Genomic DNA, 25,711 nt, shown 5'->3' on the forward strand with positions numbered 1-25,711 from the left:
CGGAGTCATGTTAAATCTCTCTGACACTTGGTGCCGCGCCCAGGGATTTTTATAATGTGCTCGTTTCCAACCGCGGTGCAACTGGGGAGGGGATGCGGAATATAGCCCTAATAGGTGCAGATAGATGTATAAGTGGCCATGTTAGTCCATTGCATGTCTTGCAAGTGCAGGTTGTGATCATAACGACCTGAACTAATGACCAGGCAATGAACGTTGTAGGGATCGCCATAATGGCAATCAGAGAAAATTGCTTTTTGGACTGATGACATCATGCCATTGTTTTTCTCATAAAAGCAATTTGGTTGCCATAGAGACACAAATGCTTAAATGATCATACCAATTCATTGCATCTTGGGCGTTTTTTTTGTAGTTTTACCAAAGGTTTTTATCGGTAATAATGACATTGTACTCCCAGAGTTAATTGCTGAGATCTGAGAGGAGGAAGATATTGCTGAAAAGAGGGCTGATATTTCTTGCAAGTAACACGATATTTAGACGTTCAGAAAATCTCGTGTTTAGAATTTTTTTCCCGAAGTGGTAAGGGAAGGCCAATGGTTCCATCCATCATTAATTCAAACATGCCACATTCTTGATTGATTGCTCTGATTTATAAATGTATTCTTTGAATTTAGCAGTAGCCTTATATTGTTGTTGTTATTCAACTTCTTTGAGGCTACTGCATGGTTAAATCTATGTCTTTTGTTTAAGGAAAAGAACTTGACCGCTCACAGTTTTTCAAAGCCCTCAGTCACTTTATCTTGGTGCCTGGGTATTGTAGTGTTCTATAACTACGCAATAGTAATATAGGCCTATGTCTGTTTCATTGCGTATGCCTCGAACCCCCTTTGGTACCTTGAACTTATGGCCGCCCCTTGTTTTGATGTGTTCTGCAATCTATGGATCAAACTTACAGAAAAACCCTCTGTTTTAACATCTTTTAGCCGATTGTTTTTGCTTATAGCCTGTAGTACTTGTCTGTCTGCTGATTGAGGCTGGCAAGGTAAAGTGAACATTGTGGAGCATTTAGCAGCTAAAGAGCTACATATTTTCCTCAGGAGTTGGTGGAGACCAAAATAGAGCTAAAGTAGAGGGAATATTGGACTTACATTCATAAGGTGGCCAGAGACATAGGCCAAATGAATGTTAATGCTTCCCCATGTCTGCTGGAAATGTTAATAAGCAAATGTTTGCTAACACCATTGCTAACTTTATACAGTGTTAAATAGGTCCATGTTGTGTTAACAGCTTGTTGTGTTCCCCCCAAGTGGCGTAAAAATAAATGAATTGAAGCAATTTTACAACAGCTGTAAAAATCCTTATTCAACCTTGATCTACTGTACTTGCAGTAGTCCCACCGGGAGGTAACTGTTATATATAGGTGGTCCCCTGTTTTTCTATGGATGAATGATAATCCCCTCTGTAAAGCACTGCTTGGCTGCACTTACCACCAGTGAGCATGAGGGCACACTTGCACAAGCAGTTGTCATTGTCCATGTCCTTGGTGCTGAAGTCTGCTCCGTGGATTACTAGACTGCTCTGTCTGCCTGCAGTCCCACTGTGGCTTTTCAGGAACAGCCTGAAAGACATGAGGAGGAGGAAGAGGAGTGAGTCAGGACATGAAAACACATCAGGGGCGGAGGAATGGGGGGGAGACAAGTGTGATGGAGTGAGCAGTGTAAGCAATAAAGACAGCAAGAAGACATAACATGCTGCAAGAAATGTCTCCCGAGAGATATTTATTTTTTGTTGTGATTGAGTACATGTACAGCACCTGGCACAACATTAACAGAATGTGGAGAAGATAAAATAAAGAATGAAAGAGAGAGAGAGAGCATATGAAAGAATTACAGATGGAAAGTGAGAGAGAGACAGCGAGAGGAAAGCGTCGTATCGTGTGAGGAATGTCTGGGAATCACATTTCCATCCGCGGGTCCACAGTACGTTAATTTATACCACAAATACTGACCTTTAACAGCTAGACAAAGCAATAAGAACCTGTTTGACATATCATCCATCCAAAACTGTGCAGGTAGGACAAACTCTCAAGTCTTTGCTATCCAAGAATGCAATATTTCTTGTCTCCTTTAGTAGCAAGTGTGTTCTTAAAGGTACACACTTGCTACTGTTTTCCTCTTTTCATGATGATGCAATCCTAGATACACACTACTACTTTCTGCCAGTCCATGTATTTCATGCCAGGCACAATTGAAAGGATTTTATATTTAAAATGCATGTCAGGGATATCAGAAATGTCTAACTGTATGCCGATGTATGTCATGAAAAAAAAAAAGATTTATGTATTTTTAATACTAAATGGGTTTATTATTATTGGTTTATAATTTTCTATACTATTATTTCTTTTTCTTTTATCTTTATCATTAAATAATTTTAATGTCCTTTTTCTGTCCCCTGTGTGTTGTATCATTGAGTTTTAGTGGGAATAATGGTAATGTTCTTGCCTGTTTGAAAACTTCAAAATAAAGTATCAAAAAAAAGTCAAAGGATTCAGACATGCAATAACTCTAGAGTGCATACTGTGCAGAACCAACAATATGTTAGTCCTCATTAAGGCTGGCGAGAAACATGTTGAATGTATTACAAATGTGTCCACTCAAATACAGTGGTTTATGTTCAGGCTTGTGCATCACACTGAGCTGCTACTAGGAATTCAAATGTCTGGAGGAGAACTTTTCTTTTAATTACCAAATAAAATCCCCTAAAGTAAATTGGTACATCATTCTTGCAAACTGACAAGAAAATATTTCCTCTTTTTTTAACTTTTTGTTACTAAAGTTTGAGTTTCTGTAGGTGGCACTATTGCCTTTGTCTGTTTGGGTTAGGCTGCCCATTTCCTCTTCTTCTCCCCCCCAAAAAATCACCGTTGTTGTCAATGCACACTGAATAAATAGAGTGATGCTATGATAATAACCAATTGAGCATCACCGGGCAATAATCCATCCATTGTCAGAGGGTGACTCTGAGATGCTATCTCTTGGCTCTGAGGATTATTAGAATAAACAGCTCGTCTGGTGAGCTGAAATTCCTTCACACACTCAGCGCACAACACACAAATTGAAAACTAATATGTAGCTTAGGAGCAGATTTCTCCAGGGCGTGTCCCACTGTGAACTCACTCGGGGTGTGAACGGGAAATGATGCATGTAGATCTGACAGTTCCTTCATCCCTTCGATATCTCTACCATCCTCAGCAGAACACTCCCTCCCAGAACCTGCTGCATCACACGCTTGCCTTTTCTTCTCATAATGTATTTTCTTTCTCTCACGCTCTCTCGCTTCTACTTCTTGACAACAGGGGACCATGGGCGTGTAGTGAACCTTACGCCTACAGATTTTTTCCGATGAGAAAGTAACAAATACAAAAATATTTCATGTTTTCGGGAGACGTTGAACAACTCTGTGTTCACCTCCGGCCTTTGTGAAGCTTGTAGCTCTGAAAACGGCACAAATACCTCAAAGAGAGTGACTCCCTGAAAAAGAAAGTAATTTAACGGGATAAGACTTCTGTATTTGGACAGCTGTGTAAATGGCTGATTTGTACAGCAGATTAAAAAAGTGTGACTGCGGGTCACCGTTGGGAATTCACTAAGCCAGTAAACCGACGCATGTAATCCTACAATTCAAGAGTGAGTCATGTGTCTAATCAGTGGCATCAAACGGCCGCTGGATTTGGCAAGTTTGGACAAGGGCCCGTGAGTATAAGCGATTGGGTGTGAAAGAAATGCGCAGGTTACTCTTTGTGTGGGTGTGAACAGTACGTCATATACTGAAGAATTAACCAGTGTCTGCTCGGCAACAGATGTCTCTCGAGATGCTTACCAGTTCAGAGTAAACTCACAACGCAACACACTGCCTCACTTATGGGAAGCATGACTTCTATCAGGCTAATTCCTGATTCTGAGGAATAAAACACACAATGTCAAGGATGGGGTCTGCTACCGCTCTGATGAAGAACAGACTTCGCAGCACAGTCGCTCTCCGTTTTTTTCCAAAGCTCTTGCGATCTCTGTTGCGCTGACGAATCGCCAAGGCACATCATCAGGAGGGATTTTCAGCATTGACACTTTGACAGGCTGCTTTAAATAGTCTGCGGCTGTGTTTACCGGCTTGTGTTGCATATTTACCAGACCAACGATTCCCCCGCAACTCAACCGAGATCGGCAGTTTTTCCTGCCAGGATCCATTATGCACTCACAATTGATGAGTGGGGTAACGTAAAGATGGGCCAAGTAATGAACTCAAGAGGGACAGATGCTTTTCCTGAGGCTTGTCTGTAAGAATGAGGGAGAAATAGACTGAGAGATTGTGTGTAGTAAATGTTAATGAAATGGATCAGAGGACAGACACCAGGAACTTAACGGGCAAATGCATGCCAGTCTGATTGTTCCTGTTAAAGTAACTTAGTAATGTGATTGGTCAAGGCTCATTGGTAACCAAAACATTGAGCTGTGAGGGGAGTCAGTTGGTTTCACTCAATGACACCTTTAGGGAAAGAAGTTGGTGCTCTAATATCCACTGGGGACTTGTTTGTGATCTCTCAACATGCTTAGAAAGTTAAAATAGCAGCAGTGCATACCAGCATTATGATCAGCCAAATTACAATAAAAACATCCAATTTTCCTATGGTGGTATCTTATCATGCAGAGCTTTTGAGACATCTGAGCTGAGACTTCTGCTGATCACAAATACAACCCCAGTCAACTTAAACTTGTAGGTTTACTGGACTCATAAAAGAAAGACTAACATAAAAGTTAACACTAGCCAGTCCCCCCGAGAACACAACACTCGGGAGGGAACTCACAAAAGGATTGTGCGGCTTTTACAGGAAATGCAGCCCTAACCCTGCTGCCAAGCAAAAGGCATCTTGGTGCTCCTGTGCTATTTGCCCATATATAAATGAGGTAATAGATTTGGCGCAAAAGCGGCCCGTTTATATGCAAATGAGCTTAACTGCAAAAACAGTCCGATTCTACAAAAATCAGCGCTAACACTCAAACACAATAACAATGAAATTATTAGTGACTTACGCAATTCATTGGTCACTGAAGCACATTATTAGGGGTGTGCTTTTGAAAACACCAACAGCACTGATAGACTCTGATATTAAATCTCAGATGCCTTTGCACTGAACTTACAGCTTCTGGTCTTAAAATGTTATTTATTGTTCGTTCTTCTGGCATTGTTCTAGCTACTGTGTTCTTGGCTCAAAAGCCACATTTACACTCTGCCACATGGATAATTGCAATCATATGCAAAAAAGGCAAATTACCAAACTTTATTTAATTTAATTCAATGCAATTCAATTCAAAGGGCGCCTTTGATTCAGATTCAGTTTCAGTTTTCCTAATGAGTGTATTCTCTGGAGTGATACAGCTGCATTCTGTGTACGTGAGAAATGAGTTGTAGCAGGGTCAAGTGAGGAATCAGAGGATTCTGATTTGTTTAAGTGAGAGCACTTCCAAGTAAATACGGGCTACATTGATTGACATTCGATCTCACTGTATCTTAAAAACATCATTCATGTGAAAAATCATGAAGGCTTCACATATTTTTGTTAAAAAACTTTCTATCAGCTGTATTTTTTTTTAATGTTTGGGCTAGCACATCAAATATAAGTATACCACCTCTAATCTACAATGTATATTAAAAAAGAGATTTGATATATATATATATATAAAAAAGAGGTTAGATAGAGGACTCCTTGGATTGGGTCTTCCCAAAAAGATTCCCTGTCTCTCCACACAGAGGAAAGATGTGTTGGATTACAGCTGAGCGGGCTGGGATTGGCTCGGGGCCTCAGATCGGCTAACATGTTTCTTGTTCGCAGTCTTACTTTTATCTGACACTTCCCAGTTCACAACACACTGTGTTACTCTGAGCAGAGGATATTGCTGTCATACAGCGACTTTATGAAAGGATGTCTCTGGAGAGGTTACTGGGAAAAGCCATAAAACAATGTGTCTAATGGAATGTATGCGTACAAAGTTCAAGTGATTCTTTGAAGAAAATGGCAGAAATACAAAATACAGAAAGAGTTAGAGTGATCACTATAATGTGCATAAAATCTTTCCCGAGACTCAAATGAAAAATGGTTTTAAAAAATATGCCACTTTTCATCTTCTTGACTGACACAGCCAAACTTAGCCTGCTTTGCTTTCTTTCATGTCCATACACAAAGCCAACAATCCAGTCGGCTGAGGGTCCAGCGCGTGCTGATACACACCTGGCAGTCGTTAGCCTCCCGAACTGCAGTCTGATTGGCCCATTGCAGAGGTTAATCACCCGGACGAAAGGTTTGCTTCCTACTGCAAGGCCACATAGGTGTCTGTCTGGCTGAGACCCGCCTGACTGCTCTCTTACCGCTGGGTGACATATAGCTCCTTTAAAAACACACATTGTATAATGGAAACAGTATGTATTTTATAGATGATTAACTGTAGGTAAGCTGTAGTGCAATACATTATCTGTGTTTTCTCCATTTAAGTATCCTGCCAAGGTATATAAATAAAGTTTCTGAATTTAGTCAATAGCACAGTCGTCTTCTTTATGTCTTGTGTCCATTAAAAGAATGTGTCAAACTGACATGGGATGTGCACCGACCAGGACAGGAGGGCTCTACAGCGGTTGATTAAAACCGCCCTGATCATTGGTTGGCATATACCTAGTAGCAGCAATATTGGTGAGAAGATAGGATATTAAAAGACAATAACCACCCCAGCCTCAGCCTCTTCACGCTGCTGCCGTCTGGAAAGCGTTACAGAAGTGTCAGCTGCCGTATTACCAGGCTTTAGAGCAGATTCTTTATTCAGGCTGTGAGACTCCTTAGTTCATCTGCCACCCTCAATATGTAATATAGTTTTGCTTTTGTGAGTGTTTTTTCTTATGAAGCTAAATAGGACTACCAACTGCATTTCATTGTGCAACCCTGCGTTCTTCAATGACAATAAGCGAAACATTGAAATTTGTCCAGGTAAGCATTCAATAGAGATGGATCTCAATCCACAGATGAAGACCATCTGGTGTGGTTGAATGCTCTTGAAAAGGTTGTAGTTGGGATTGTTTTAGGTGTGATTAGTTTTATTACACCTAAACACACCCAACATATTATTCCATCCTAATTTCTTGGGATTTATTTTGTCGAATTCAAGAATGTGATAGAGAGACGCATAATCAACTCAACCCAAAAAAAAACTGTGGAACCTGAAGCTTCCAGGGATGGTGTTCAAGACATAACTTGAGATACAGTATCTCTGATAATCTCAGCGTGAGTCTTGAAAAAAAGAGGAGTCACCATGTTTTGGAACTAGAATCTCTGCCAATTTCTTTAGTAAATCCGCACATGAAAAACATCTTAACAAAATCTAATTCCAAATTGGGCCATTACCATGTGGAGAAATCACAGGATTTAAGAACTTGGCTGTCCAAACAGGGAACAATATTGAATAAAGATGTAATGGCTCGTTCAAAAATAAACATATAAGACTTAGCTGGGGGCCTTTGAAAGTACATATACAAAACAGTTTTCCATGTTAACCTCAACTTGTGTCTGTGCATACAGTACCAGTCAAAAGTTTGGACACACCTTCTCATTCAATGGTTTTTCTTTATTTTTATTTTTTTCTACATTGTAGATTATTATTGAAGACATCCAAACTATGAAGGAACACATGGAATTATGTGGTAAACAAACACATTTTCAACAAACCAGAATATGTTTTATATTTTAGATTCTTCAAAGTAGTTCAATGAGAAGGTGTGTCCAAACTTTTGACTGGTACTGTATATTCAACTGCTGTTAATGTATACCTCAGATAATTTAGGAAATGATGGCTCTCACTGGTGCTCAGGGTACTTCATTACATCTTACCATGCTACGTGCATTAGTGTTTTAAGATGCATTAAACATTCCACCTCTGTGAAGTAGTTAACTATGTATTTCACTCAGATCTTTTAAATATAGATTTATCTGAGTGCACTTCTTTTTATGCCTGATTAATGACAGTCTACCTAGCCCCAACTATAACATGCTTAGTACTATACAGTATACCTGCCTTCAAATTCACAAAATCTTCAGATTTTTCTTTCTCTTTTCTTTTTCTCTTTTATGAGACATAAACCCCTTTTTACCCCTATACTGCAAAAACACTAATGTTTTATTTCATGGCAAACTCTTGAAACAACTGCGAGCTTTAATTAGAAGAACAATAGTACTAAATGCAACTTTAATTGCCCTACCCCTCTTAGATCAAGTATACTACTTTAACATTTACTCTGCAGCTACAGCCTCTAGTCCAGTTACAGTAAGTAACCCACTGGAGTTTAGCCAACATTCAGATCACATTCCACCTACTATCCTGGTTTTAGACTTTTTCTAACAATCATTGTCATTTTCTTTGAATCCATGATTTTAAAATACATCTTTATACAGACGATACAGTTTAATACTTTCTAGCTTTGTTCAATAAGCCACAGTGAGATTTCAACCCTCTCTTAATACACTGCAAGACACTTTGTTGCCCTCAATCTTAACAAACATCTTTAAGGTTTGCTACTGGAGATAATTACAATATATACCAATGTATTCTGTAAGAAAAGTTCAGATGATCTTCCCTGGGTAAGAGACATAATATTCCTTGGTATTTATCCACAAAGCCATTATAAAAACTCTACCTATAAATCTGGAACTTCGGTAATCACTGTTTATCTGCATGAAACTGTTTATCTAAGCCAACATCATCATCAATCAGTTCAGTTTGTTGATCTGTGTTTTCTTGCTACATTATTTAGTTTTGTGCAACGTGCAATTTTCTTCATTCTGTGCCATAATTTCCCTCCCACTCTATTTAACTCTTTCCCATTCCATTTGTATTTTCTCTAATTGGCTCTTGTGTCTCTTTATTTTGCTTTCATAAAGGTTGACTTTTACTTTCCCTCTTCTATTCACATTGATATGTAGCACAAAGCCCATATTTGCAGCAAAGAAACTTTGATAAATGAGGGTGATTAACTAAATGTGTTGATCTGATGGTTATCATTGCAACAATATGTGTAGGTCATCAAATTATATTTGATTTTATTATTTTTCTTTTCTGCAACCCATGCTGTATCACAGCAACCAATTAGGTTTGATGATAGGGGATTTTTTGTGTTGTTATAAAGACAGTAACCTTTGTAATTATGGTGACCCCAGTCTCAACGAAGGAAAAGACTCAAGAGCTCATTTCAAAATATTATGAGGTTGTGGTTCAGTGGGAACTTTGAAGAGCTGGTCAACCTAAATGTATCCCTATGTGTTGTCCACAAGATTTGTTCGTTCAACTTTAAAATAACATTACTGATGTCAGCTTACACTGTGCAGAAGGCTGCTATAGCATTGATGTATGCCTCTTGGTCTGCCCCTGCCCTAATGCTCTACTACTTTGAAACTTTTTTCCCCCCTGTAAGTTCTGCAAAATGAATGCATGTTGTGCATGCATGATAGATAGTTTAGGTGTTTTTTTTTTATTTTTCAAACTGCACTGAGGAACAAAAGTCAAATTCTTGGGGCCAGAGGTGCATAAATAGGTTTTGGCAAAGTTAACAGTAAGCAAACATTTTATATTTTCCTCATTATCCATTAATTTGTACTTTATTTTCTCTAATAATAGATTAGTTGTTCGGTCCATATAATGTAATTTAATTAGTATTTATATTTTAGCCCAAATGTCTTGTTTGATCTGGCAAGCATTCAAAGACCCAAAGATATTCAATTTACCATCATGGAAGATTCAGAGTTGAGTAACTGGAACCACCTTCAAACCAGCTTCAACAATTAATCAATTATCAAAACTAGACTAGCGCAGATTTATTTTCTGTTGGTTTACTTATCAACTACTTTTCAACATCTGACTCTTTTTAATAGTAAAAATAAAAATAAATAATAAAAACTAAACTCTGTTTAATCGCAGTGTGTACAGACAACCAGAAACCCGGCCCTGCACATTAACTAGCTTAAGTCCACTGGCAAACTTTGTTGTTTGACAGCATTAACTTATCAGTTTTGATTTGCTGAGCAAACTCTCTGAGGGCAGGATTGCATTTGTGCAAGGCCTTCAACACTGGAAAAAAATAATCATATTGACTGAGAGAATTAATGATTTATCCCAATATCATTAAATTGGTTCATAACCATTGAATTAACTCAATTTCTAAGATATCATATAAACTATTCCCATTATTACAATTCAACTGAAAACATCAACCAAATGGAATGAAAGTACTGAAACAACTCTTTATTTACAAAATTTGATTTAAGCCATTTCAATCATCTGATTATTAATGAACTGATTGACCTGATTTATTATGTCGGACAAAGCCAACAAGAATAAGATGACTGAATACAATTGAATGGTGGGTCCAGACTTGCACCACTGGTAATAAATATGACATTTATTCCGTAAAAATGACTTAATTTATGAAGGATTAGGAGCTTATATTTCACAAAGGAATAATTGCACAGCTCCCTCCCTTTCTGAAAGTTGATTCATTTCCGTTTCACAGTATATATAGATGAAACCAAAAAGCTGGCAGCCAGACAAACCTCTCCTGGCAATTCTCAATATTCGTTATGATAAATGGACTTAGACTATTCAATTATTATACATGCTTTCCAAGTGGTCTGTTCTTCTTGTTTATGTGTTTTCGTTCTTACAGCATGTGTTTGTGTGTGTGCGAGACATAGAGCAAGTGGCAGATTTACGACACCAAATGAGGTCTTTACAAATGCTTGTTTGACTCGCGCTGATGCAGATTGTATTCCAGTAAACTGTTTTTCCAAAACCAACTGAAAGACTTATCTCGTACAACTATCTCTTATGTTTCAGAGCACGAAAAGCAATTCGGAGAACTTGCTGCAGATTGTTTGACATTAAAAAAGTCGGGAGTTGCCAAAGCAGAAAACATGGCATGGTCTGTTTATTTTGGGCCCAACCATCTGGTTTGTTTTGGCCCGTGTTTCAGAGGAGCAGTGTGTGATTATCATACCACAACTATTTTTCAAGAACAAATCTATTTATAGAGATCAGTGTGTTGATTGGACTCCTAAACAGTAAGATCCTGCATGAAAAACAGGCTGTAATGGCCAGGGATGCCCTTTGCCTGTCGCAGCGGGACAAAAACAATTATTGCTTCTCTAATTCAAAAGAACAAAAGGTCAAGCGTGGGATGCTAAAAATATGTGCGAATATAATAGCAGATATAAATGTCTTTGTGCATGTAAGAGATTCCCAAAAGGAAAGATACAGTTAAGTGCGTATTTAGGTTAGTTAACCTCCCTTACAAATATACGGGCCAGCACTTTACATACAGTGGGTACGGAAAGTATTCAGACCCCTTTAAATTTTTCACTCTTTGTTTCATTGCAGCCATTTGCTAAAATCGAAAAAGTTCATTTTTTTTCGCATTAATGTACACTCAGCAACCCATCTTGACAGAAAAAAACAGAAATGTAGAAATTCGTGCAAATTTATTAAAAAAGAAAAACTGAAATATCACATGGTCATAAGTATTCAGACCCTTTGCTGTGACACTCATATTTAACTCACATGCTGTCCATTTCTTCTGATCCTCCTTGAGATGGTTCTACTCCTTCATTGGAGTCCAGCTGTGTTTAATTAAACTGATTGGACTTGATTAGGAAAGGCACACACCTGTCTATATAAGACCTTACAGCTCACAGTGCATGTCAGAACAAATGAGAATCATGAGGTCGAAGGAACTGCCCAAGGAGCTCAGAGACAGCATTGTGGCAAGGCACAGATCTGACCAAGGTTACAAAAGAATTTCTGCAGCACTCAAGGTTCCTAAGAGCACAGTGGCCTCCATAATCCTTAAATGGAAGAAGTATGGGATGACCAGAACTCTTCCTAGACCTGGCCGTCCAGCCAAACTGAGCAATCGTGGGAGAAGAGCCTTGGTGAGAGAGGTAAAGAAGAACCCAAAGATCACTGTGGCTGAGCTCCAGAGATGCAGTAGGGAGATGGGAGAAAGTTCCACAAAGTCAACTATCACTGCAGCCCTCCACCAGTCGGGGCTTTATGGCAGAGTGGCCCGACGGAAGCCTCTCCTCAGTGCAAGACATATGAAAGCCTGCATAGAGTTTGCCAAAAAACACATGGAGGACTCCCAAACTATGAGAAATAAGATTCTCTGGTCTGATGAGACCAAGATTGAACTTTTTGGCGTTAATTCTAAGCGGTATGTGTGGAGAAAACCAGGCACTGCTCATCACCTGCCCAATACAATCCCAACAGTGAAACATGGTGGTGGCAGCATCATGCTATGGGGGTGTTTTTCAGCTGCAGGGACAGGACGACTGGTTGCAATTGAAGGAAAGATGAATGCGGCCAAGTACAGAGATATCCTGGAAGAAAACCTCCTCCAGAGTGCTCAGGACCTCAGACTGGGCCGAAGGTTCACCTTCCAACAAGACAATGACCCGAAGCACACAGCTAAAATAACAAAGGAGTGGCTTCGGAACAAGTCTGTGACCATTCTTGACTGGCCCAGCCAGAGCCCTGACCTAAACCCAATTGAGCATCTCTGGAGAGACCTGAAAATGGCTGTCCACCAACGTTCACCATCCAACCTGACAGAACTGGAGAGGATCTGCAAGGAAGAATGGCAGAGGATCCCCAAATCCAGGTGTGAGAAACTTGTTGCATCATTCCCAAGAAGACTCATGGCTGTACTAGCTCAAAAGGGTGCTTCTACTCAATACTGAGCAAAGGGTCTGAATACTTATGACCATGTGATATTTCAGTTTTTCTTTTTTAATAAATTTGCAAAAATTTCTACATTTCTGTTTTTTTCTGTCAAGATGGGTTGCTGAGTGTACATTAATGCGAAAAAAAAATGAACTTTTTCGATTTTAGCAAATGGCTGCAATGAAACAAAGGGTGAAAAATTTAAAGGGGTCTGAATACTTTCCGTACCCACTGTATCTGTGTGCCTTGTACACAAGCCTGAGGTCAGTGCCTGTGCATTCAAACCAGAGCCAGAAGTAGAGGCTAAAGGTACAGTAACAAGAGATGATTTCACTCAGTCCTCACATTGCGGTCACACAAAACCTCAACTCTGCGTTAAATTCAAAACAAAAAACAACTTGATCTCCTTCGCTTGATTGAAATCCATTTCTCCAGTCCTCAGAGAGAACCACAAAGCCCACTCCAGGTAAGAGTTCCTCAAGACGGAAACCTCGTAAAGTGAAACCCCCTGTCATCGCAAGACAATTCTGAAAATTGGATATGGCAACCAGCCTCACCACCCCCTCCCCCCCTCCCTCCCCAATGTAGGGGAAACACTTGTGTGAGAGGAATGGAAGGGTTGAGGTAAAGGCTTTCAAGCTACAGAATCTTGTTCCTCATTTCGTCATTCAAAGCTGGACGCAAGACATTTCGCAACTAAAGTGACCTCTTATCAGAGAGAACCAGCCATCGAGTGAAAACTGCAGAATTGGAGATGTCAGGACTTCTCCCGAGAAGCCAGCAATTGCTCGGAACTCTTTGGAATTTGCAGTAGTTTTCCACATCTGAAAGGGCCAAGCATCTGCCATAGTTTGAGGCCTGTTATCATTAACCCCCACAAAAGAAAAACAGAAACCTTCGCCCCCGCAACACGCAAGGACAAAGCGTCAATCAAAGGAAATGAGGAGACGACGACAAGCGATAGATTTGGTTAGGAAGGAATTCGCTTTGAGAAAAGTCACGCAACAGACTTGCATAACAGGATCGACGTGATATAAATGACTGGAGAGCTCACAATTGCTAGCCATGTTTATAGTGTTAACACTTTTGAACATTTTGTCTTTTCATTGAAGTAATGTGTCCTTATATATAATGTCTTGCATTGGTGACCTATGATAAACACACAGCTTTACAATCCTTTGCTAAGCAGTGATATAGGCTAACGAAGGTTCCAGATTAAAGGTTAGGTGATCACCAAGGTTAATATAATTCATGACATAAATGTTTGTACCAAATGTCATGGCAAATTCAATCAACAGCGGTTGAGATATTTCAGTTTGGACCAAAGTTAGGACCAAAGTTAGTTAAACTATTTGTGGATTCATTGATTTATTCAAATATCGGCTTAAAGTCTGTATCATTTTAATATGTTGTGCAAATATTAATCAAACCAGAGGATATTTACTAGCCATTGTTGAAAAAAAAAAGCTGAAAAGAGGACTGACAAATCTTGCTGTGTGTGTGTGCCTTGGCCTGAAAAAACTAAAAAAACATTATCCACATCTATGTCTATTAGTAGCTTAATATGAGCCGTCTTACCTGTAGTTTTGTTTCTCCCCGCCGATTTGGAAGCGGTCATATAGCGAGAAGGCCTGGTGTCCGTCCCAGTCTGTCAGTTCTACACGGAGGGCATACTGCCTCTGGCTGGTCAACTGGTAAATATACTCGTTTCCCAACCAGTGCTCCGCAGGCAAGCTGCCAAAACCCTGGAACGAAAAGGAAGAGTAGATAGAACTGAAAATCCCTTTTGTAAATCATGGACTAGATATTATTCATTGCTATCTTCACTCTTTTCTTAGAATGATAACACCTCAACCTCACCTTTTTAATCAATCAGAAGTTAAACCAGAGCAAACAGATCCTGAAAATAAATAATGTATCCACCAGAAAAAAAAATTCTGTGCAGCATGTTTTTTATATCATAGCTTCCCAGCATTATTTTCCATTCCTCAAGATCTCAGTGAATAAGCCGCACACATTAGTCACAATGCATATTTATATGTTTTATGCAGGTTTTTTAATCTTGCTTTTGGCTTTGTCCTCCACGTGGATAGACTTACCTACCTATAAAAGTGTCTAAATTGGTACCAGCTGAAATAGACACACACCTTTTCCTTCCATTCCTGTCTTCCTCTCAAGTCACACATGCTAAACTTATTATTACTTTAAGACTTCTTTCCCAAAATATATACTGCATGCACGGGACACTCCTTCAAACAAACTGCAAAAGTTTGCATTTGATCAGAGTGGCTCCCGGTCACAGGCAAAGTGCTTCTGACAGCAGCAAGAGCAGTGGATTGCAGAGGGGAATATTGTGAAGCAGGATGACATTACAGCTCTGACAGGACAGTCTGAACCGCTCCATTAAAGATCGGAGAAGAGGGGGGGGGGCGTGGGCTGGGGAGGCAGAGTCAGGGTGAAGTCTGTGTTTGTGCTGAGCGTGTGTGGTGATGAGGAATGGGAAGGAGGGAAAGTAAATATGGGGCATTCCTCGAGCCTTAGGCATGTCCTGCCGAGTGGGTGGAAGAGAAAGTGACAGGGGCCCTTTACTGCTTTCTCTCCTTTTTTCTTTCTCTAGAATTGATCTCACTCCTGATGAGATGTTCCCTCCTGACTGTCTTCCAGCTCGGTCCAAAGCCACCTACTGTGAGTGCGGTATATTTCAAGAACTCTGGCCGGGGAGAAAAGGCTTGGAGCTCCGTGGATGTAGTGTTCCTTTATGTGATTGCGGTTCTTCGTGATCCTTTACACGCAATCCTGATCAAACACGCTCAGCTCAGAAGAGATGAGGAGATGGTTCGTCACATTGTTGGATTGGAGCTCTTAGTTTATATTTCAGTTACATTTGCTAAAGCACTTTGTCAGGGAGAAAAGTAGTTGTAAACATGGAGCAGTGTAAATGTCAGGAACTGATGCACATGCAAAGATAAACTAGAATTATTGAGAGAGTCCAATACTTTAAACAGTGGTTCTTAACCTCTTCTGTTTGAAGTTTGCATTCATGGTACTTGGGAGTGAAAGAATCCATTACTTTTAGATAACTATTTCAACTGTTTATTTATTATTTAAAACATATTATTTCAAGCCTTAATTCATACTTTTAAACAATAAAAAAGCTTAATAGCTGGTGGGTTCAGAGATTGCATTTTGGCTAACCCTTTCCCCTGTTTAACTCTCCACACAGACTGCTGCAATGGAAAGCAGAAGGCTTCAGATACCAAAATCTTGTCCCCTTTGCCTTCAGATTCATATGCAGATATCCGTTTATAGAGATTAGCCTTTTCACATCTGAAAGTCTGAACCAAGGTTCACATATTTGTTACAGTGTATTCATTTGATGCAGTTAGTTTGGGCACGACTTCTTGAAAAATAATTATTATAGTCACTTTTGTGAGTTTTTTCCAACTGACTCTTTATAAAGTTCAAGTACAAGTTCTGACTCTTTACCATTCCTGCTTTAGTTTCCAGCAACGTGCAATGTAAATTTGTCAACAACTGACAGGCTGATGGTCGGCTTACTACTTATTGTAAATTTACTCGTTAACTACATGGGCTTCCCACTTACTCCCTGGCATTTGCACAAACACCCCCTGAGGTGCATGTAGAGGTTGGAAAGCATTGCTCTACAGGCACCATGTTCACAGGCTGATAAAATGTAAGAGGGAGTTGTGAATATAATTTGCGAGGTCCCCTGTGATGTGTGGTCTCCCGGTAATGTGATTATAAACATTAGCCGGTCCTAAGATCCTTTCACATGTGCACTGCATCCCAGTTGCCAAAAGTTTCTCGATGGTCCCACAAAGAAACAACACGTCAGTTGTTACTGAAAGATTTACAAATCCTCCAAGTACATTAAATCAGGGAGCACAAGCCTCTGGAGACCAAGAATTAAAAACTTATTAACACAAACACCATCGATCATCTCCGGGCTTTTCAAGGAGATGACCAGTAATGCCAAGCTATTAGATCAGCACTATAAATGTCGGCCAAGGTCCAACAATTGGCCCTCATGTACTCGAATGCACCCCCTGCTCTCTATGACACCTGTTCAAAGCCGGAGGGATTCCACGTCTGTCTCAATATCTCCGCCAGCCGGTGTGGAGATCATGTGGTCGGTCCTGTTTGTGTGTGCATATGTGTATCTGTCTGTCCACGGCTTATCTTGCATAATTCTGAACACATCAACCTGATATTATTTTGTGCTCATTTATGACAGAATGCTCAAAGCCCTCTCATGGTTGCAGTGATTCACAACAGGCCTGAACAATGTTATTGACTGTTGTGTACTGTCATTGACTGCTGACACCTCACTCCTATTAACATGGGGGTAGGGGCCGCAAGTGAACTATAACTGCTTCAGTAGCAACAGGACGCATTTCCGGTTATTGGTTTGGCTAAAAACATGCTTTACCTAGTCTGTTGCAGGTTACATTTCAACCCTTTGTTGTAGCTCAACAACCAAAATTCATAGAAAAGATTGGTCTCATTTTGTTTTGATCCACTTAAGTAAGGTGCTGTATGAGAATTAATAAACAGTTGTTTTTCTTCATTTTTTCGGTATCTTGACTTTGAGATTCAACTATTGTTTGGGAGGGGATGGAAAAACACAGCGCAGTTATCTAGTTGTGTCTTACCTTTTAGGCTTCACATATGCTTAATGGTCTTCTCCTTTGTCCCTTTTGCTCCCCTTTTCTTTCATTAACAGTCTTTTTTTACCATTCAAACTGTTCACAAGTGTTTAGTCCCATCTGCTTTTATTTACTCTAACTTGGGATTTCTCTGGTAAATACTGTCCCACAAACTCTTAGAAATCCCTTCCCATTGACTAGAGGTTTGTACATCGAGACAGGGGAAATAATTAAACGGGAAACACAAAGCAGATTACAGGGGATAGAATGAACACAGTTCATTTGACAATAAACTAACAGCTAGCGAAAGGTATACACAGGTGACTTACACTGCAAACACAAGCAATGCAACTGCCAGCAATAATAAATCCAATTCACCGTCCAAACGCAGCTTAGGTTCTGAAATGTTAACACCCTTATTGCAAATACGCATAGATTTCTCCCTGATGCCAAACAGATGACACACCTGGCACTGCGATACAGAGACTAAACAAATGTGTTGTTTGCAGATTTAGTTAATAATTTCCTGTTGGAAAAGAGGAAGAATAACAGCACTGAAGCCTCGGATACGGAGCTGAGTGAAACTCTCAGACACCCTAGACAATATTGCTAGTACAACAACAACAACAACAGGGGAGCTATTGCTGAGGAGGAATCACATCTGGATCTGCGGATCCTGCCTGCGGATCCTGCCTCTCCTGCCAAAAAGCGTATGCTATTTGTAATAATCCATAGTGTATTTTTGATCAGGATGTTTTACTCATTGTACAGTTTCGAAACGGATATTGGAGTGTTTCATCTCAATTTCTGTCTGTGTGTTGACTCACTGTCTTGTGTTTAAAGGACCACCTATATCTTGATTTGAATAGATATGGATGAAGTACATGTGCACAGGTTTGTCTCGTCTCACCATCTTGTACTCCTTCCACGTTCTCTGGAAGTCAAGGCTGCCGTCTTCTCTGCGCTGGATGACTGTCCATCCACCGCCGGCTGTTTCCATGTTGCAATACACCTACACAATTGAAAGGAGAGAGCAAAGGAGGTTGGGAAAAACACAAGCATGAAGGTAATGGAACAATGATAGCACTCATAGGTCTTTGTGTGAAATTTAACTAACAAACTGATGAATTCAACATTCAATGCGACTCTCAGCGGCATTAACAAACAATGAAGGGTCACTTGGACAATTATTTGGTTTCAGACACTCCTTTTCCCAGCTTTCATGATGAATCATCTTTGGGAATGCAACGTATCTGTGTCCTCCTCAAACTTAATCAGTGTCTCCTTATCCCTCACCAACTCCCTGGAGATGTTCCTCATCAGGCGGCCTCGTTTCTGCTGAATCAAAGTGGAGGTCCTTGGTGTAATGTGGCCCTTAACCTTGGACCCAAGTGTGTGTAAGCTGATAACGCAGGGCTGGTGCTCTGTCTGCAGTGTTGCTCTTTGTTTTGAGGAGACCCCAGGGCGGAGAGGAGAAGGTCTCTCACCTCAGCCAGCCCCCACAGCTGAACACACATGAACGCAGCCTGGGTATAATTAAGGAAGTGCCCTTGACAGAGTCGTTATCCCCAAGAGAAGCTCATCATTCATGGTATATATGGAGAGACTTACATACGTACTTACTTTGTCAAATATAATGTGGGACAAACACAATGCTGAGAATGTGGGAGCCGCCAATGACTCAGCCAATAACATGAACAACACTAGCGTGAAGACCAGACTAGCCAGCTTCAACTGGGATAGTGGAAGTTAGCCAGTTAGCTGCAGCCGGAACCTTCACTTAGAGGTTTGAAGCTTAGATGCTTCAAATGGGACGCAGAAACCTTGTGTCGACCTTCTAACTTATTAAATCATCACTCCCATCGATCAAGCTTATGTAAGCACAGTGTAGAGGTTGAGAACACACATCCACACACACTTGCTCGATTGTCACCATCGTGATCAGCTCAGTGTCCTGTTTCATACCTCACTCCCCCCCTCCGAGCTAAACTCCTGCACCCACAAAGCTGCCAAGTGTATTTTCAGCTTTCAGGATTCCCTGTAAACCCACTGTGTGAAAGAGCGACCTAGATGTAATGAAGAGGCAGATATTTTTACATTACAGTGTAGTGTTTGCTGTGAGATATTGTGGCTTCCCACCTTTTTGGTCTCCTGAGGGTTGATCTGGATGGTGTAGACTCCGCTCTTATGGAAGCCAGCCTGGTGGAGGTCGGCGCAGTCGCGGAACTTCTTCTCTTCGTCCGCCTTTGTGCTATTAGGCACAACTATGGGTACGAAAGAAATCATGGAAAGCGTGTAATGCTATCTGAAGTGCTACAAATAAAAATCATCTGTAACTCAAAAGCAACTGGATATTGCTTTTGATTTTGATTGTTTACGAATCTATGACTGTTACTTGCTTATTTACTTTCTTGCTGAGTGTAAGGTGAGAAGATCAATACCACTCTCAGACATGAGAGATGTTTTTGCCACATAAGCCTGTCTGTCAGAAACTTTTGACTTTGACTGACAGGATGCCAACGCTCAGGTGTTAAAACATTTAGTGATAAATCAAGGGATCAAATACACACTGAATACACAAGTTACAGACACAAGAATAGCATTGTACAAGAAAAACCTGTGCTATTAAAAACTGTTACCCTTCCTGCAACCCTGTGTGTCAGACAAGTATGGAAATCATAGTTCTATAATGTTTTATGAAATCACAGATTGCGAACATAGGGTCGATTTATCTTATTCCACATCTATACATCTCAGAGGAGAAAACATTAAAGGAATCCGATGCAGAAGCTGATCGGTCAAGTCTCACCGCGAGTATCTTATAACGGCCAGATACAATCTGAGGGCGACTAACTTATTAGCATGAGAGAAGCAGTTCACTGACTGTAAGATCCCCCGCTCTGAGAGAAGGGCCTCAGCCTTTGACAGACCAGCTGCATCCATTTCCATCTGTAGATGATTATGGCGGCACTATTTTGAAACCAAGCAAGGGGCTAAGGACAAAATACTACAAGCTATAAATTTCAAGTTCCTGTTATAACAAGTGGTTTATATTTACCTTCCATGCCCTTGTTATATTGATGGAAATTCCTTCCGATTTTCCTTTTTTTTCCTCTCTCTCTCTCCTCTTTCGTCTTCCCTTTCTCCTCCCATATGAGGCGTTCATCTCAATTTTCACACCATTGTTTTTATTGTTGGAAGAGTTGGGAAAAGAAGATGTCAAGGAAAAAAAGGGAAATGTGTCAGCGAGCCTCAGCCCCCGCTTTGATCCCCCCCCTCCTGAGCCCGGTGCATCCTGGTGGAAGCAGGGAGCTTATTTGGGTGTTCTATCCGAGCATTTTGACAAAGTATTGAGTGTCAGCGACAAGAGTCTCCTGCTGTGACAGGTTGACAGAGTGGGCTCTCGCGCTCCGGACTCTAATACAACAAAGAGCGGCCCTGTCAGGCGGTAATTTACCCCAAGCCGGCAGACAGCGGGGCACATTTTAGAAGCGGGGGGGATCATTGACAGAGGGGTGCGCGTTGGTATTCGATCCGTAACAGTGTGGACAATCATTTCACAATCAGCCTTCGAGACAGTCTGCCGAGGGACGAGATGCTCGAGTGTAGGAGCGGCTCCCTCGAACAGCGTGCTGCACAGCTCTGCAAATATTATTTATGTCCCAATATTTATTTACAGAAAATATTTTGTGGTTCAGCGGGGACTCGTATGCAGTAGGGGGTTCATGTGAAAAGACCGGCAGGGCGCGGGTGTTTGCATAAATCAGTGCCCTTGCCAAATGAGCCCAAATACTCGAACTGAAGAGAGCGAGTAATGGAGCTAAATGGGCTGCCATAGACATCACTGCTCCCATGTGACTATAATCAGTCTCTAAATGCCGCTGAGACTTTGAGTGATTCCATTCTGAGATCCAAAGAGTTACTCCGGTTAATTCATATATGAAGGATGCAAAGCACTATTAAATGACACCAGTTCATTCCCAGAGTAGACTTATCAACAACGATATGTAGTCCTTGTTTAACATTTGAGGAGGATTATGGTTGTTGTGTGAAAATATCTGGGTAATGTGTAAGATTCATGAGATTCAAGTTATATTTGTTTAATAATAGAAATCCTACTTCCAATATACTACTGATGCATTCATATCTCATAAGGATTATAATGCCGTAAACATGAGATGTAAAATGAGGGAAATGCTGAAAAAGTCAACACTGAGTTGAACGAAAAAAATGCTACTTTTAAAATTGAATTGGCAAAGCACATATTGTACATATTTTGTAGTCGATCTCCAATCTCACTATCCAACTATATACAGTTTGTACCAGTTTCCGTTTGCGGCATTTAAATAATGGCACATAACTTACTTTTTATTGTAATGCCTTACTCTGTAATAATAAAAACAAAAGGGTAAACTAACTGTGTGGCTTAATATTTTCATAAAACACTGGCTCTGATCTTGAAAGGAGACCTTTTGATATGATCAAATAATGGATATACACCATCTTTTTTTCCCGTGTGTTAACATATAGGCTACGCTAAGGTTCATATTACATACGACAGGGTACGTCAATTAACATTCCTTCAAGGCTCATATCTAGAGCAATTATAATAGCTGGGATCTGCATCTGGTTTATAGTCAGGTTTTGCAGTTCGGTTTCTTTAGTAATTCTTGCAATATTCCATCAGTAATTAGGCATACTGAGGTTTTTTCCGACAGTAAGCGACACTCCACCTGCGTACCTGATTGGATCTGGGGGGGCTCACTGCACTCGTCATGTGATAAGACAGGAAGACAAGTAGAGTAAATACGTGTTAACGCCAAGCGTGATAACCAAAGAAGCTATGTCTACTATGTCCCTGCTGTTATTTTCTTCATAGGCTATAAATGCTTTAAAATAAAATCATATCATCTAGCAAAAACAGTCTATAACTTAATAACATAACTATTAACTTTAAGTCACTTATTAAGTTAACCAGTGAGTTGAGTTTAGTTGAGCTCTACCATTTGAAAGACCTCCTGTTCATGTCCGACAACGGTAAAAAACAGTCTGCCTTACAGACTTAATTGATTCATTTTGACCTGAAATACCAGGTAAATGCATTTAATTAACTTAGCAACTCTGAAGACCGGGATTGGTATCTAGCGCCTTATTAAAAGGCTCTAAAACACATTGCTCCATTTAAAGTATTTGACGGACATGTGTGCAAACGCAACATATAGTAAAACAGTCTAGTTTCCCCTGCGAAAATAAAGGTTTAAGGAAGGTCACAGAGGTGACTCGCAATAACGGCACACTTTACAGGGTCTTTGCAACATTAAGTGTCAACTCATTCTGCTGGTCGCTGAAGCATAAAAATAATCATGTGCAGCAGTCAAATATTTAGTCTGGATCGTAAAGTGTTGTCTAATGAAGTGGTTAACCAAACTGTCTTGTTGAGGCATTACAACCCACAATTTATAAAAAAAAAAAGGCTTTTTTGAGTGGAGTCCTGAAATAATTGTTTGACTCTGAGTAAGTAGCTGTAAAAATGATGAATACCATTCATTAAGTGGGGTAATAGAACACTGTAAAACAAAATCATATTTAGCAGCCAGAAATTTTAAAAGAGTGTTCCAAAGCTGATGTCAATTACCGTTAATAACAGTATGTGGCTCATTGCACCCTAATGAGGTTTGGGTAATGATTACAACCCAAACAAGAGCTCCGTCGCATCTGGCCACATCAAAAACGGGTTCCCAGCCCTCAGTTTGCACTGCAACGGTTTAAAACCCACTGGAAGTCCTAATTTTAGGAAAAGCCTTACATGGACAGCTTTGGGAAAAAAAGAAAGTTTAAGGAGATTTAGTGTTAAAACTCCCTTCTGTAAGTATCTGTAATCTTCCCCAAAGCAAAGTCAAAGATGATTTGAGTCCATGCTTCAGAGGAAATGCTGAGGCTCAGTTTTCAAAACAGCGACTAACGCAAGCAGACGCCACTCCATGGCATCACATGATTACCCCTTCCTCAAATGAAAACACTAATCCATTTCTAAAACAAACAAAAGCCCTCCCCTTAACATGAAAAACAAAAAGTGAGCTTTGCTTCTTCTGTGTTTTTTAAACACTGTCGAAAAACAGGGGCAGTGCGTCACATGATCGGTGAGGGCTACCTACTCCTTTGCCTCCTTTGGACGGGAGGCGTCCCACAGGAGCTATTACAGTTTGACTTATTCAGGCTGGGGTGAAGAAAGCGGAGACCTCTGACCCCCTGCGCCAGCCTCAGCCTTCAACGCCACCAGGAGGAAAAGACCAACCACAGAGTGGCGGCGGCCACGTTCCATTTCTATCGCCTCTCATTAGGACAGCCACCAATCACGGACAGCGGGACCGGCTGTGGTGCCCCTCGCTCTACTGACCCCGCTGACACTGGGAATAGCAGGAAACGGTGGCAAAATAAAGGCTAGAACGGCATAAAATACTGAGAATTTAATCAAACTTGGCAGATTACAAAGCCAGTAAAATAGAGAGCCAGAAGTGTTGCATGTGGACACACTTGAACGTAAAGATGATACAGAACGACCAGCCAGGCAAAAATGGTCTCAAAAGATCTCTGGTAATTAAATGCAACAAACACAAATCCAGACTAAACAGATGGAGAGCGAGCCTGTGACCCTTTTTTTGCATGGAACATTAAAATTACAAAAAGAAAGCAGCATGATAAATAAGAAGCATGTGTTATCATGTGCCCTAGTTATCCACTCATGACTCCTACATCCCTTCATATCCTTGTTGTTTCCTGTCTTTTGGGAAACCTCAAGGAGTGCTGTGGGGTCTCGAGGCATCTCTGCAGGAAATCCACAAATGGAAATGAAGTTGCATCCAATCCCCCCCGACACAGACATTCAACCAGTGGGATTTAAGGCCAATGTTAGGATCAAGTGGGTTCGGCGTTGAAAGGGCTGAAAAAGGGGTAAATGAGTTCACCGCGTTTGACAGAACAAGAAAGGTTGCGTTGCTGTCGGGTCAAACGTTGGGCCAAAGTGGAAATCCCTGGGTTTGTATATTAACAGAAGCCAGAGACTCTGAGGAATACAATAAGCCTATTACTTCATAACTAGTCATGCTTGATGTTTCAGTGAAGCCGTGTGCAAAGACTTTATGAAGTTAAGCGTGAAAAGTGATATTAGCAACAAAATGGAGCACCACGCTGGTTTATGAGAGGCACCAATCCTCTTTAAAAGGAGCACACCGGGTTACAATAACAGCCGTGTTTCTTTCTTCATGCTGCTCTCAGTGATGCAGGATTTAATAGGCAGCACATCCCTGTGTCTCTCAGCATGGGGTGAAGTTTATAGAACTGGTGTCATGATGATTTCATGAGGATGGTAAAATTGAAGATATTGGAGCTCTAACAGCTGACCAGAGGAGGTAAGTTATCCAAAACAAGTCGAGTGCAGCCGAATTGTTTAAGCCTGGAACAGCCGATCCGCAAATCTTGCTTTGCACATTGTCGTCTGGCAGGTGTCAGTAAGCATTTTCTTGGATCAGGGTCATTGCTAGTTTGCATTGGATCAGGGGGTTCACTGAACCCCTTAGAGGCCATGACCAGAAATCGATGTAGTGATGTAAATGTTAGGGCTACCTATAAAAAAATGAATAGCAATGACCTAATAAATTATTGTAATGCCTTGCTCTATATATTAATATATAACTATATATATATAAAAAGTTGACCAGTGTATAACCACCACATGACTGATAAACACGTCCTTGATTTAGCTTCAGGGTTTCAAAATGAAACAAAACTTAAAGCCATTTTACACCAAGCAACATTTTTTGTCTGGAAAATTCACACGGTTTGAAAACAAACAACATATATATTTTTGGGGGTTCTTATGAAGGCTCGCACACCCCTGTGGAATATTTGTGCAGGGAGTCAAAAAAGCGATAGCTTGCTCGTTAGCTACTTCCATCATCAGAACAGTAAAAAAAACAATGCTGTGTCCCAAAAAAATCGAGGATTGAAGGAGCAAAAGAATTAGCAATTTCACTTCTTTCTCATCTTTGTTGAGAGATGCACATGCGCAGGAATGATCAGGCAGGTGAAAGCGCAGAGAATGTATTTCAACAATTTGGCAATATTTCATTCCGAAAATCTGTCAAACTGGATAATAATTGGCATTCATAATTGTTTGTACATAGTTGTATTCCTGCAATGTATTTTTGCATTGAGCAGGTGAGAAATGTCTTTAAAGGCACGGTCACATGAATATGGGCAGTGCCAAGTGGGTTCAACTACATA

The 25,711-nt window shown here is 40.5% G+C and overlaps 1 protein-coding gene across 1 annotated transcript in view; it reads right to left on the reverse strand.

Annotated features, from left to right (window-relative positions):
- The window catches only part of angpt1 (angiopoietin 1), a 57,852-nt gene that overhangs the window by 6,275 nt on the left and 25,866 nt on the right, over positions 1-25,711 (reverse strand). The window contains exons 5-8 of the mRNA XM_054605660.1: positions 19,568-19,692; positions 18,339-18,440; positions 14,340-14,506; positions 1,446-1,576 (exon numbers count right to left, since the gene is read on the reverse strand). Coding sequence (XP_054461635.1) covers positions 1,446-1,576; positions 14,340-14,506; positions 18,339-18,440; positions 19,568-19,692 — 525 coding nt within the window. The remainder of the gene's footprint in view (positions 1-1,445; positions 1,577-14,339; positions 14,507-18,338; positions 18,441-19,567; positions 19,693-25,711) is intronic.

Source organism: Anoplopoma fimbria, chromosome 10 (assembly GCF_027596085.1).
Source record: "Anoplopoma fimbria isolate UVic2021 breed Golden Eagle Sablefish chromosome 10, Afim_UVic_2022, whole genome shotgun sequence".
NCBI classification, from domain to species: domain Eukaryota; kingdom Metazoa; phylum Chordata; class Actinopteri; order Perciformes; family Anoplopomatidae; genus Anoplopoma; species Anoplopoma fimbria.